Source organism: Dama dama, chromosome 21 (genome assembly GCF_033118175.1).
Source record: "Dama dama isolate Ldn47 chromosome 21, ASM3311817v1, whole genome shotgun sequence".
NCBI lineage: Eukaryota > Metazoa > Chordata > Mammalia > Artiodactyla > Cervidae > Dama > Dama dama.
Window position 1 is genome coordinate 45054762 of NC_083701.1, and position 14745 is coordinate 45069506.

General features: G+C 41.7%; 1 protein-coding gene across 2 annotated transcripts in view; it reads left to right on the forward strand.

The window, feature by feature from the left end:
* The window catches only part of SAMD12 (sterile alpha motif domain containing 12), a 431004-nt gene that overhangs the window by 239128 nt on the left and 177131 nt on the right, over window positions 1-14745 (forward strand). For both annotated transcript variants that reach the window (XM_061123568.1, XM_061123567.1), the window contains exon 4: window positions 8086-8226. In XM_061123568.1, the coding sequence (XP_060979551.1) occupies window positions 8086-8226 (141 nt within the window). The remainder of the gene's footprint in view (window positions 1-8085; window positions 8227-14745) is intronic.

Genomic DNA, 14745 nt, shown 5'->3' on the forward strand with positions numbered 1-14745 from the left:
GACCAGACCAGACACGTGTCTAGACGTAAGTCTCCTCCCATTTCCTGTGTGGTTTTAGTCAAGTACTTTCCCTGAGCCTCATTTCCTCTTGGGAAACACAATGAACCCTTTGCCATACTCAGAACTCTCAGAGATTCCTTCCAGCTTAAAACAGACTGAATAATGGTCATTTAGAGACACAGGTCGTAAGCCCTGAAATCTATGAATGTTACCTTATTAGGAAAAGAGACTCTTTGTAGATGGGATTATGTTAAGGATCTTCCCAGGAGGAGCTTTTTCCAGGATTATTTAAGTGGGCCCTAAAGTAAATCACAGGCTTCCCTGGTGGCTCAGATGGTAAAGAATCTGTCTGCACTGTGGGAGATCCAGGTTCAATCCCTGGGTCAGAAAGATCACCTGGAGAAGGGAATGGCAACCCACTCCAGTATTCTTACCTGGGAAACGCCATGGACAGGGGAGCCTGGCAGACTACAGTCTATGGGGTCGCAAAGAGCTGGACATGACTGAGCGACTAACACATACATACAAAGCAGATCACAGGCCTCTTTATAAGAAAGAGGCAGGATGAGATTATACACACAGAAGAGGAAAAGGTAATGTGAAGATGGAGGCAGAGATTAGAACAATGTGGCCACAAGCAAAGGGACCCTGACTGCCAGCTGCCAGCAGAAGCTAGAAGCAGCAAAGAAGAAATCCTCCCCTACAGCCTCCAAAGGGGAGTGTGGTCCCGCTAACATCTTGATTTCAGCCCAGTGACACCAAAGTTGAACTCTGGTTTCTAAACTATGAGGAGTGAATTTCTATTGTTTGGAACCCTGTATTTGTGATGTGTTAGGGCAACTATGGGAAACTAGGACACCACTCCCCAACTCTATTGTCAATTTCCCGTTCTTGCTCCCCATCTGCTCAGCAAAGCTTGTAGTCTCACTTGGTGCTTGTTCAAAAGCAGAAAAAGGCATTTGTCTTTTGTGAAGCCTATAGGAGGGCTTCCCTGGTGGCTCAGATAGTAAAGAATCTGCCTGCAATGCAGGAGACCCAGGTTCGATCCCTGGGTCGGGATTCCCTGGAGAAGAGAATGGCTACCCACTCCAGTATTCTTGCTTGGAGAAATCCATGGACAGAGGAGCCTGGTGGGCTACAGTCCATGGGGTCACAAAGAGTCAGACATGACTGAGCCACTAACACTTTCACGTTCAAGCCTGTAGGAAGGTGAAGTGGTCATTTATTCCCAAGTTCTCTATGCCTTTCAACTTGGCAGGTGTTTCTATGTTCGACCCCAATAAAATGCCACCCCGTCCCTCTATTACATTCAGTTTCTCATTGTTGATGTCCAACAATGACTCTTGCAGCAGAAAAGGCCCTAGTTTAACAACCTTGAGATCATCAGTATGTGAGTAAAGAAGACCACATGCATTTAGTGACTCTGAGTACATCGTTCGATAAATACATCTCGGTCGTTACTGTGTACCAGCACGTGGGCAGCAGTGGGACACATGTGACAGTGGAGAGCCTGACTGGAAAGATTCTTATTCTTGTGGAGCTGGCATTGTGTTAGCCCACACACACTACAGCTTCTGTGTAATGCTTACGCTTCAGTTGGGGCAAAATTCTGATTTTCCAAGATTGCTAGCAGAGCAGCAGACCCACGTTTCTGCTGGGTGAACTTCCTCTCGGAGTGTTCCCTGGCTGGAACTTCTGCAAGGGGTTCTGGGAAACAGTTTTAGCACCCAAGACCACTGTTAGGGTTCAGCAGTACAGACCTTGGCTCATAGGAGGTCCCTCTGATTTCTCTAAACTCCACTAGAATGTGTGTGAGCTCACCTGACCCCAGTCACCTTAGTGCTTTGGGATTGAGGAGAGTATTGAATGCATGAAAACACTGGGCAGGAAAGAATATTTTAACTGTCCTCGTTTGTTTAATTCTATACTTTTCATCACTTCTCTAAATCCCAAGTGCTCTCACAAAAAAATATTAATAAAATAGCACTAATACTACCATGATTTCCTCCCTCTAGGACATTCTTTCTGGGATCAGTGACTCAATTTCCTACCCTGAAATGGCACCCCCAGCCGTTGCTGACTCAGGTTGAAGCCTGAGTTCATCTCTGATGTCTGCTGTTCTTTCACACCCCACTTGTAGATATTGTAATTCAAAATTCTACTTCTTTTTAAAAGTAACTTTTAAATCATTTTTAAAAGTCTTTGTTGAATTCATTACAATATTGCTTCTGTCTTAATGTTTTGATTTTTCTGGTCACAAAGCTTGTGAGATCTTAGCTCCCCAACCAGGGATTAAACCTGCACCCCTTGCATCAGGAGGTAAAGTCTTAACCGCTGGGCCACTGAGGAAGTCCCTAGAATTCTACTACTTCTTACTATGCCCTTACCTCCACCCTAGAGTAAGGCATCCCCACTTCCTATTTTGACTGCCCTGGTGATGTGCTGGCTCTTGCCATTGCTCCTCACTTACTCCCCACTCCCAGTTCATTGCCCACATAGTGACCCAAGGGAATCTTTGCATATATGAGATTATGCCCAGTTCATCCCTTACTCAAAACTGTCCCCGTTGAGAATAAAATCAGGAGACCTCACCAAAGCCTGGAAGGCCCTGTGTGATCTGGCCCCTGCCTTCCCTTTTGGACCTCGTTTCCTAGGTTCACTTCTCTTGCCTTCCCTGCCCTGACGCCAACCTTCCTGACATTCCTCAATTTGCCTTGACACTTCTGTATGTTCCAAGATCACCTCTTGAGAGAGACCCCTTTCTTACCACCTTAACTGCAATAGCACCATCCTTCCAGTAGGGGGCCCTGTCTACCCTCATATATTGGTTTATGTGCCTTGTCTTCCTCCCATAGGAGTGGTAAGCTCCACTAAGTCAGAAGATACATTTCTTCCCTACAGCTCCAATACCCAGAGTAGGGTCAGGCATATGATGGTGCTCAGTAACTACTTCATAAAGGAAAGAAGTAAAAGGCATGAGAATGATCAATATGAAGGCCTTTAAGTTTCTTCCAACTCCAATCTATGAGTCTGTGAAAGGCTTAACAGCCTGGATCACCAAAATGCCATTTGGAACCAGTTGGAGTATAAGAAAATTTAGGTGATGCCTCCTTTTTGAAATTGGGTTGACTTTTCTCTCCCTCCCCCGCCCCCTTTAAAAAAATATATTTATTTATTTATTTGGATGTGACAGGTCTTAGTTGTGGCATATGGGGTCTAGTTCCCTGCCTGACCTAGGATCAAACCCAGGCCCCGTGCATTGAGAACGCAGAGTCGTAGCCACTGGACCACCAAGGAGGTCCTCAGAAGACTTCTCTCTCCTTGATCCCTCCCTGTGTAGGCAATTGACCACAGAGCCAGGTGGTCAGTCAAGACACTGTGAGAAACGGCAGGACTATAAACGTCATCACAGCACTCCTCTAATTTCTGTCTGTAATAGCAGCCTCCTCATTCATCTAGATGCTGTTTAGTCACCAAGTCATGTCCGACTCTTCGCGACTCCATGGGCTGTAGCCCTCCAAGATCCTCTGTCCGTGGGATTTCCATGGGTTGCCATTTCCTTCTCCAGGGGATTTTCCTGACCCAGGGATCAAACCTGCATCTCCTGCTTGGCAGGCATAGTCTTTACCACTGAGCCCACCAGGGAAGCCCATCTACGTGGTTATTGGACTGTTTAAAAAATCTTGGCTTTATCTAGTGGTCTTGGTCTGATTTACTTACTCTTATTACTTACTCCCTAAGTCCAGGTTAAATATACCCTACTCACTGATAACCCCCTGATACCCAGACTAGATTAGCTCACCCAGTCTGGGTGCTCATATTTGCCCTTTCTGAACATTCACACATCTGTAAACATTGATCGTTATCTGCCTTGCATATCAGTCTGAAAGCTCCAGGAGTGACCCTGGCTGTCTTGTTCCTCAGTATCCCCAGAGTGAATAGCAAAGTCACAAGGATACAATCAGTGCTCAAAAATGTTTCTTAAATTAACAGTTGGATTTTTATGATAAGCAACAAAAAGTAACAATATTAATTGCCAAAAAAAAAGAGATAGAATTGATGATTGTTGACTCCTTATCACTCCCCTGACTCACTCTTGTTTAGACACTCTATTTTGTGGTCAGCAGGAGGTGTTTGGTGAGGAGGCTGCCCAGGCATTTGCTCCTGTAAAATGTCTAATGCTTGTCAAGAGTTTTTGGAACCACAGACTTGAATGGTTCTGTAAAAACCATCCAGGGATGGCAGCAAATCAGATTTTGTTCCTAAATTCCTTGGTGTACATATCATGATCTTTTCCAGAAGATATTTTATCAGGAAATTCTCTTATATAATTTCCCTTAATCTCTTCTGTAGTCTAACTTATTTTCTTACCAAGGAAGATAAAGCACAACTAAGGTATAGTAGTAAGAATTAGGAAATTTTCCTTTCTATCATTGGAAACAATAAAAAATAACAACAGCAAGAACACCTATGGTCTCAGGGTTTGATAGAACAACTTGAACAGCCAAGCATGTAAGAGGTGAAATGTTGATAGGCATAATTGTTTGTACCACATAGTGTGAAATGCACAGACTATTGTAAGAGTTTTGCAACTTACCCATTCGGAGCTGATGAGATAACATTCTGATTGGGCTTCTGTATCCACACTTTGATATGTCAGATGCATTCATGGAAAGGTTGAAGTTGGGAGTTCTTAGATGGGAGCATCTTTGTTTCTTTGTTTGTAAAGAAATCGGGCCATGCGCACTGGAATAAAGCCCTCCCTCTGACTGACCAGCACTAATGATGGACCAGCCAGCCTCTCAGGACCGAAGTTCTCATTTGCCCTATCAACACCTCAGCAGAATGTTCCAGCTTGTGAAACCATAGCCCAAATAATGATGAACAGAAAGGGAGATGATATCGACAATCTGCTGGTGGAAGGGATTTGGATAATCTGAATTGTGTGTTTCGTTTTTTAACCAGCCTTTTTTTCTGGTTGGAGGTGCCCCCCTCTGCACTGGGTAGCATGTGGTGTCTTAGTTTCCCGATCAGGAATCGAACCCAAGATCCCTGTGTTGGAAAGTGGAGTCTTAACCACTGGACAACCAGGACAGTACCTTAGTTTGCCTTTAAAAAAAAATGCAATATTCATTGTTGAGTTGAAGGCTTGTATAAAGCGCTAGATTCCTGCTATTTGGAGGCCAATTAGCCACATAAATGATACCCAAGTCCCATTATGTGTTTTCTGAATGAAATTTCAAGACCAAGGTCTGATAGTAGAATATTTGAAGGCAGGGCTGTCCTAGAAGCCTGGGACTTAGACTTACCACTCCTTAGCTCTCCACCTTGGAGTACACCAGTGCCCAGAAATTAAGAAAGGAATTGGAAAGGAAATCTAAAGCCATGAGTTGATTTCTCAAAAACATGTTGAGTTCCAGTCACAAGGCCAATTGCTACTGTAAAAAATTACTGCAGACTTAGTGACTTAAAATGACACAAATTTATTATCTTAGAGTTGTAGGGATTAGAAGTCTAAAATGGGTCCTTGGGGGCAGAAATCAAGGTGGAGCCACATTCCTTCTGGAGGGTGTGGGAAAGAATCCATTCCCTTGCCTTTTCCACCATGTAGAAGCTCAGTTCTTTGGCTTGTGGCCACATCACTCCAGCGTCTGCTTCTGTTATCACGTCTCTCCCCTCTCTGGCTCTCCTGTCTCCCTCTTTCACTTATAAGGACCCACATGATTAGATTGGACCCACATGGATAATGTCAGATACTCTACCATCTCAAGATCCTTAATGAAATCACATTTGCAGTGTCCCTTTGGTCATATAAGGTAACAAACTCACAGGTCCCAGAGATGAGGACGTGGACCTCTTTGGCCGAAAGGGCATCATTCTGCCTATTACCGCAGACAGACACAATTACTTGAGAGTGTGTGTGTGTGTGTCCCTTGCCTCCTTTTTCATGGCCGCCATGACCTGCCCGCTCTTGCTAAGCTTCCTCAGGTTCCCCTTCCCCCACCTCTCTTTCCTCTTCCTCGTACAGATTTTATTGAGGCTTCATATCACCACCCACCTCCACAACCTCCTGCACTCACTTCCTTACCAGGCACCCATCCGGAGTCAAATCAATACTTGTGTGGTTCTCATCAGTTCTCCCCATCAAATGTATCTCTTCCCCCAACTTCTACCTGGCACATGACGGAAGCCAGTTCACGTGTGGACCCTTGGTGGGTGGGAAAGTTCCTGTGATTACTTCCGGCCAAAGATTTGTCAGTAACTCTAGGCTGAGCATCTCATTGTTGCTCTGAGACCTTCCAGCACATCTCTTTCCCCTCTGATACAGTGATCAGCAGTTTTCAAAATAGATGGACTTGCAGTTGACATGAGAATAAGCAGGAAATAAATGTCGTTGTAGCCACTGATATTTTGGGCCTACTTGTTCCTACAACATGGAACCTAACTTACCCTGACTGATGCATTTGGCGAAGATTAAAGGAAGGTAAAGAGAAGCATGAACAGCACAGCTTGCTCCTGTTTCTCCCCATTCACCTGTCTCTACTCAGAAGACACTTAGGTTTCCCTGTTCCTGAAAAAAATGCCCATTAACCCCACCTTTGGGCTGTTGAATTTCTTTTTCAAGGAGGTAGAGAATTTAGTTCCTGAAGGGTATAGGAAAGTGTGCCCAGAGAGTTACCTTTAATCAGTGGTGGACTGTGTCTGTTATCATCAGTTAAAGTGAAAAAAGACCTGCAAGTCTGGTGCCTGGGGGTGTTGGAGGAGTACAGGGGGGTGCTGTGGCATTTAGCAATAATCATTCCCTTTATTTCTTACACTAAACTCTCCAAAGGGAGATGTGCTTATTCCAGGGCAGGCAGAATGTGCAGAGAGTTGGAGAATTTGATAGAAATCACAGTAGCAAGGGAAGCATGCAGGACCCTACCCCCACACCAGGAAAAGAAAGGGATTGAAAGGAATCTATGCCAGGCTGCCCTGGTGGCTCAGATGGTTAAGAGTCCACCTGCAACGCAGAAGACCTGGGTTCAATCCCTGGGTTGGGAAGATCCCTTGGAGAGGAGAATGGCTAACCTACTCCAGTATTCTTGCCTGGAGAATTCCATGGACAGAGGAGCCAGTGGGCTACAGTCCATGGGGTCTCAAAGAGTCAGACACAACTGAGTGACTTACCCTAACCAACTCTGTGCCAGGCTGCCCAGGGCCCAGGATGTCTTTTCTGGGGGCACTCACACCTGAGGCTCCTTGTTTTGTAGTGTTTTCGATGCCCATGCTCAGCCCTGCTGGACCCTCGCCTTGGACCAGCAATTGAGCTGAGGCATACCTCCCCAGGCTTCCCTGGTGGCTCAGTGGTAAAAATTCCACCTGTCAATACTGGAGATGAAAGTTCAATCCCTGGATTGGGAAGATCCCCTGGAGAAGGAAATAGCAACCTGCTCCAATATTGGGGAAATGTCATGGACGGAGGAGCCTGGCAAGCTTCAGTCCATGGGTTCGCAAAAGCGTTGGACAGGACTTAGTGACTAAAACAACAGTAGCATAGGTCCCACCAGCCAAAGACAGAACTCCAGCACAGCATCAGGGGTGCAGCACGGGAGGTGGATGCTTGCCGATGAACCTGGAACATAAGATGCATGTGTCACAGAAACATTATTGTAACCAGGTTAATCATTGCTGGAGTTTCCCTATAACCACGGTTAGAGGCTGCTCATCAGTGACACGGGTTCCTATAGGCGAGCCTCAGAACCCATCACCCAACAGAGAGCACTGTTTCTATGGAAACCTGCAATCCATGACCCAAATACCCAGGTTAAAATGTTGCTGTTCTATTTAACTCAATGCGTGGGTCAGTCAGGGATTGCCAATACTAGATGAAAATTGAAGTGCTTTTTTAAACTTGTGGATTTTTTTTTTTTTTTCATTCTGCCTTTCCATTCCTGTCAGCGGGCACAAAGGAGGACCCTCTATTCTAAAGTGTCTGTGTTTAGATGGAGACTACTGTTAGGGCAAGGTCAGCCCAGAGGAAGACGGAAATCCTTTTCCAGCGTTGTTCATTTGCTTTTCCTTTTATTTCTTGAAACCCTACAGGGCGAGCCCTGCTGAGACTTACAGACAAAAAGCTTGAGCGAATGGGGATCGCCCAGGAGAACCTCCGGCAGCTCATCCTGCAACAGGTGCTCCAGCTGAAGGTGCGCGAAGAAGTCAGAAACCTACAGTTACTCACGCAAGGTACCCTGCGGCTGCCTAGCGGGTGGATGTGAGGGGAGGCGGGAGGAAAGAAACCCTTACCATCATGGCAGAGGGGAGCCGGGGAAAAACTGGATTGTTTTGTTTTGGAGTTTTGGAGGGGGTTTTTTTGGCAGAATTTCTTTCATTTAAAAAAAAAATATATATATATATATATATATATATATATATATATATATATATAGATTTAAAGGTCACTTCCCTCCTAAAATTTCTCTTTTTCATAGCTCACTAGGGGGAAGGAGGTACAGATGATTAATGGATAAACAGAATTATCTGAGCTAATTTCAAGGTCATCCTTCACGTCCAGCTATAGAGGTTGTACACTGCACAAGTCCCAAAGAGTGAGTTGTACAGTGTGCAGCTTGTACAACTGTCCAGTGCAGCCCAGCTATTTTAGTCTAACTACCCATTCTGCAGGGGCCTTGGAATTTGAGTGATACTGTGGTTTATATGGTCATGATATAAGTGGGATTTTTATTGTGTTTTGCTTTACTTCGCTTTTCACTGACTAATGGGAGAAAAACATTTTAGAGGTATGTCTCTGTCCATGTGTGTGTATATATATATCAATATATATGTGTGTATATATACGTGTGGGGGCTTCCCAGGTGGCTCAGTAGTAAAGAATCTGCCTGCCAGTGCAGGAGATGCAGTTTCCATCCCTGGGTCGGGAAGATCCCCTGGAGAAGGAAATGGCAAACCTACTCCAGTATTCTTGCCTGGGAAATCCCATGGACAGAGGAGCCTGACAGGCTACAGTCCATGGGGGTCCCAAAAGACTCAGACATGAATTAGCGACTAAACAACAACAACACATATATATGTACATACATATGTATGTATACACACACTTTCTAGGAATTTTGCAAACCCTATTTATCATCTCGAAAAGCAAATAGAATAAAATTTTAAATAGACTATGGAGAATTTAAAACTGGAATATTGCAACCATATAGTTCTAAAGAAGAATCATTAATAATTTCAATTTGTTGAAAGCGTTTAAAAGCCCTGTAACTGGAAGTGACAGAATAAAGTTGAATCTTGAAGAAAACTTTAAGGCACACTATATGTAAGTTATATGTCTAGGTAAGACCTGGTTGCTGTCAACTGCCGTCAGCTATAACCCTGTTTTATTTTAATGCTCATTGTACACCATTTTGGATGAAAGGATGATAAAATATGTATTTTTGAGAGCCTTGGGTATTTTTCAATCTGTAGAATATTGTAATTGCATGCATCCTGATATTGAAGAAATCTGGGTCAGCCAAGTTTCATGTTATTGCATTTAGATTAACCCAGTAATAGTCTGCCTAGAGGAAGTAAAGTACTGTCTGAAAGATGACCGTTCTAGAAGGATAGATACAGACTTCAAGTGATATGGAAATATATTGTTTATTTGGTGTGCATTATCTGCTTTGGTATCCAGAGACTATCAGTGGTAAATTTATAGTTAACAGGTATACTAAGTGACTTAAATGTGAATCCAACTTAGTGATATACTTTTAAGTTTCTCCTAAGAAGTACAGAGAGATTCAAAGATTTATCACAGGAATGTCCATTGCAGTGCTAGGTATAAAACTGAGAAATTAAAAACAACCTAGAAGTTCAGCAATACAGGGAAGATCAGATAATTCTATGTAAATTGAGAAGATACAATATAATGTAGTCATTGGAATTATATCTTCAAGGAATATATGACAACATGGGAAAGTACTCAAAGTAATAGGAAGAAGTGGGAAAGGTCACATATAAAATTTCATTTATAATATGAGCCCAATTTTATAAAGACATATTTTTATATGCACATAGGAAAAGAGTTGAAAATGGTTTAGCCAGTATTTTGATAATGATTCTCCATGAGGAGTGACACTGTGGGTGATTTTGTTTTCTTTTTATTTTTCTAAATTTTTCAAATCTTCAAGTATACATCCATATTAAATTTATAATCAGGAAACATACTCACATCATTTAAGCTTCAGTCACAAGTGTCGTCCTGCCCGGTTCTGTTTAGCATCTAGTTTCCTCTTCTCTGTTGTTTTCCTCCTGTGGTGATACAGAGAATGAGACCTGAGCTCATCACGTGTGCCTTTGGACTTTTTTTTTTTTTGCCTCTGCTACTGACAGTCTGCCGTGTGTTTGCTTTGCAAAATCATTTTCTACAGCTTTCATTGCCCTAGATGCATAATATATAAGATTTTTCCTGAGATAGTACTCAACTCTATTAAGCTAAATATATGTTTGTGTTCTGGGAAGGTAATGCAAAGTTCAGCCTTTTCGATTCGGTTGTTGTCATTTTCTTTCACTTTGAAAAGCAGTGCCTTTAGAATTCTTTCATTCCATTCCCTTTAGAAGAAGAGATCATGTTCTCTAGCTCTTGGATATTTTGTCTGCACTCCTATTACTTTTTTTATTGCTTGTCCTTTCCATGTTAATGTTCAAACTCATTTTATGTCAGATGGCCTTTGAAAATCCATACCTTATTGAAAGGATGATTTCTTTTAAAAAAAAAAAAAAAAGGAAAACAGAAATTGACAAGTCATTTTATGACTCTCAAATCAGCTAGAGTTGCCTTAAAACATTTTGGGTCTAGGTTTGCTATAATTAGAATTGTAACTCCATTCCACCCAGGTGAACTGAGTGACTTAACTTATATATCATATAAAAATATACCAGGCAAGTGATAATGTGATTCAGTATTGAATATTTGATCCCTCATCTCTGAAAATATTCATCACTGGAAATAATATGCTAGATAGGTATAAACAAATGTCTTAGAACGTTCCTTCATTTGGGGAAATCCCTGTACTTGCCCCTGAAAGAGTGTAACTCACCTCTCCAGTCTCTAGAGATACACTGTCTTTCTCAGCTCACATGGGACTGTGATTCTAGTGTATGCAATTCATTTTTGTTTTTAAGAAATATTTTCCTACTAACACATTTAAATGAGGATTGTTGCCTTCAAAGGAGCCAATTTGTGAGGATGGGGACTTAATTCACAACTGATTAAGTTTCTTCTGTGTTTCCTTCATGCTTTGGAAGGCAATTTCAAAACATAAGCTTTAACTGAGTAGCAAAAGTTTAGGAAGAACCTGAGTGTCCACCGTTAGGAGGCCAGATGAGTAAGTTGCGGTACATCCGGGCAGTGTTGTGTACTCGGAAGTTATAAACAAGAGGATGAGAACTAGTGATATGGAAGGATCTGGAGATGCTGAATGAAGTAGAAAAAGCCAGGTGCAGAATAAGGTGGAGAGGATGCTGCCTTTGCAAATGAAAGAGGGAGAACTATGCATACGTGCTTTATGTACATGAGGAAATGATACAGGAGAAGCTGATACAGACTGTTACCTGTGGGACGGGGAAGAAGGGCGATAGAGGACTTAGGCTTTTTAAATCATTTTGTGTCTTGAAATATGTTCATATTAACTGTTTAAAGAATAAAATATTTAAAAAGAAACAAGGAGAAAGCGTGAATTGTAGCATCACACAGGCCTGAATTTTAAATCTTGGCCCCAACACTTACTGGTGTGTTATTTCATGGTCTGTCTGTGTTCCAATTTCCTGATCTCTGAAAAGTGAGCTCAGTAAATCTACTCACCTCATAGGGTGTTATGAGAATTAAATGAGCTCAAATATATACGTCACTCAGTGCAGTGTGACAGTAAGTACAGCACAGAGTTATCAGTCAGTAATAGAAGCCACAAAATGAAATCAACCTCCTTAATTTATATCAAAGCTTTATTTTTATACAATCCTTTATTGAGATGTAAATTCACAGAATATACAGTTTAACTACTTAAAGTGTAAATTCAATGATTTTTTAGTATAGTCACAGAGTTGTACACCCATCACCACAATTAATTTTGAAACATTTTCATCACCCCAGAAAGAAACCCAATACCCACTAACAGTCATTCCCCATTTCTTCCCAGCACTCCCCAGCCAGCAGCTTTTAAAAACCATTAATCTACTTTTCATTTGCCTATTCTAGACCTTGCCTATGAATGGAATGATTCAATACGTGGTCTTTTGCAATTGGCTACTTTCACTTAGAATAATGTTCCTAAGGTTCACTCATGTTGTAAGCATGTGTCAGTATTTCATTTTTTTTATTTCCAAATTGTATTTCATCGTATGAATGTATCACATTTGATTTATTCATTCATCAGTTGGACACTTGGATTGTTTATGAATCTTGGATATTTTCTATAATATTGTTTTGAACATTCTTGTACAACATTTTGTATGGACCTGTTTTCATTTCTCTTGGGTATATACCGGAGCATGGAATTTTAAGAGTCATAAGGTAACTCGATGTGTAATCATTACAGGAGCTGCCAGACTGTTTTCCAGAGCAAACTGTACCCTTTTATATTCCCACAAGCAGTCTATGAGGGTCTCAGTTTCTCCACATAGTTGCCAACACTTATTATTGTATATCTTTTTTATTATAACCATTCTAATATGTGTAAAGTGGAATATCACTGTGATATTGATTTGTATTTCCCTACTGGCCAATGATATTGAACACCTTTTCAAGTGCTTACTGGCCATTTGTGTATATTCTCTGGGTAAACATCTATTATAGATCCTTTACTTATTTTATAATTGGATTATTTGTTTTTTCCAAGCTTTGTCTTAGACCCACCATGTTTCTCCATGCTTGGTCACCCACTTTATTTACAAGATCTAAAACTAAATATTGGACTTCCATTTCTAAAGAGGAACACAATTCTCCAAGGATGAAGTCTTACCCCACTAAAGGCATTCAAAAGAACTTACCATAAACTTGGAAATCAACTCCAAAATGAAACAAATGAATGGACTCTAAAGAGTTCTTCTCAAGGAAGCAATATCCTTTTGGATGTAGAAATTATACACAAATCAGTTACTTCAGTTTGTAATCAGACCTCCAAATTAGATACATCCATCTGAAAGCTCATTCTACCCTGTTTCTAGAGGAAGTAAACTAATAGATAGTTAAGACTAATTTTCTAACTTTTAACTGATGTTTTAAAATTTGTCTTAAACTTTTCTTCTACACCAGTCATTGTCACTTAGACACCAGATATGGCCAAAATCGTCACAGATAGACCAGGAGAGCTCCGGCCTGTCACTGTAGGTTATCTGAACACAGGAGAGATGAAGTTTCTACCCTCCTTCTTCTTGCTGTCCCTCTTCTGGATGCTGACCAAAGACAAAAACTGAAAGGTGCTTTAAAAATGTGTATGGTGGACTCACAGTAAATACATCCATGTATGGGCGCTGTCAATGAATTGTGACAAAAATTCCTGAAGCAGCTCATTATCTGAAGCCAAAGCCATCCTTCAGCTAAAATGCTGGTCTCTAATTGCCCTGCCTTTATTCACAACGGCCCTGTCACTACCTGACATTTTGGCCCTGCTTTACCCTTGTTCCCTTTGGTGCCTTTGAGGTGCTTCCTCCCCTCCTGCAGCCTTTTGGTCTTCTGTGTCCTGTCTGTTGGAAGGACCAGGCTGTTCATCTGGTGGTCTTGCTTGCTTCCATGTTCCTGCCGGAAACTCAGCCATGTCAGAGCACCTGCAGCTGTCTTTTGTGAAATGCAATACAGAGCAGGAAATAACATGATTATACTTTCCTTCTGCTCGATTCATGAGAGACAAGGGGAAAAAAGGTGCTTTATGTAATACAGAGTGGTGCAAATTATTCTGGGATCCACCAAATTAATCCATAATCAAACTTACGGGGGACATCCTTAGCTCTTTATTACAGGATATTTCTAGGAAGAAAAACACCCAGGGATACTAAAAGCTGTTTCTCGTATAGCTGATGAGTAGTAAATATTTAGTATATGCAAAGCAATGTGCTAATTGTCACATCAACCCTTGACATTTACCCTAGCATAATCAGTACTGTTGTTAGCTTCAATTTACTTATGGGGAAACTGAGGTCAGAGAATATAAATAAAAGATGCAGTATCGGACAGCTAGCAAAAAGCCTAGTACAGGTCTGTCTGACTTCACAGGAAACTGTATCCATTACACTGTATCACCTCTGATCTGTCCAATGAGTTATTCCTATTTCACTGCAATGGTATGAGGATTGCATGAGATTTTATGTGAAAACTATATAGCACAGTTCATGGTGTAGTCTATGAAAGTGGGTTGGCAGACTTATTCTGTGAAGAGCTAGACAGTAAGTATATTAGTCTTTATAGGCCATAGAATGTCTGTTGTAAACCCCCTCCCCCATCCGTCATGGGAGAGCAACCACAGACAGTCTGAAGTGAATGGGGCAGAGTAGTGCACCAATAAAACTTTATTTACAAGCACAGTTTATAGTTCATAGTTTGTGGACCCCTGCTTCACAAGGTCAAAAGTGTAAACTTTTAACATCATAATCAAGATTACTGTGCTATTCTTAATATCTTCCCCCTTTGAGCTGTAATTGCTTCCCTCAACCCCAGGAACACTGTAGTATGGAATCACTCCTGCAGTGCCCTTTTCAGTGTCTTTCTTGGCT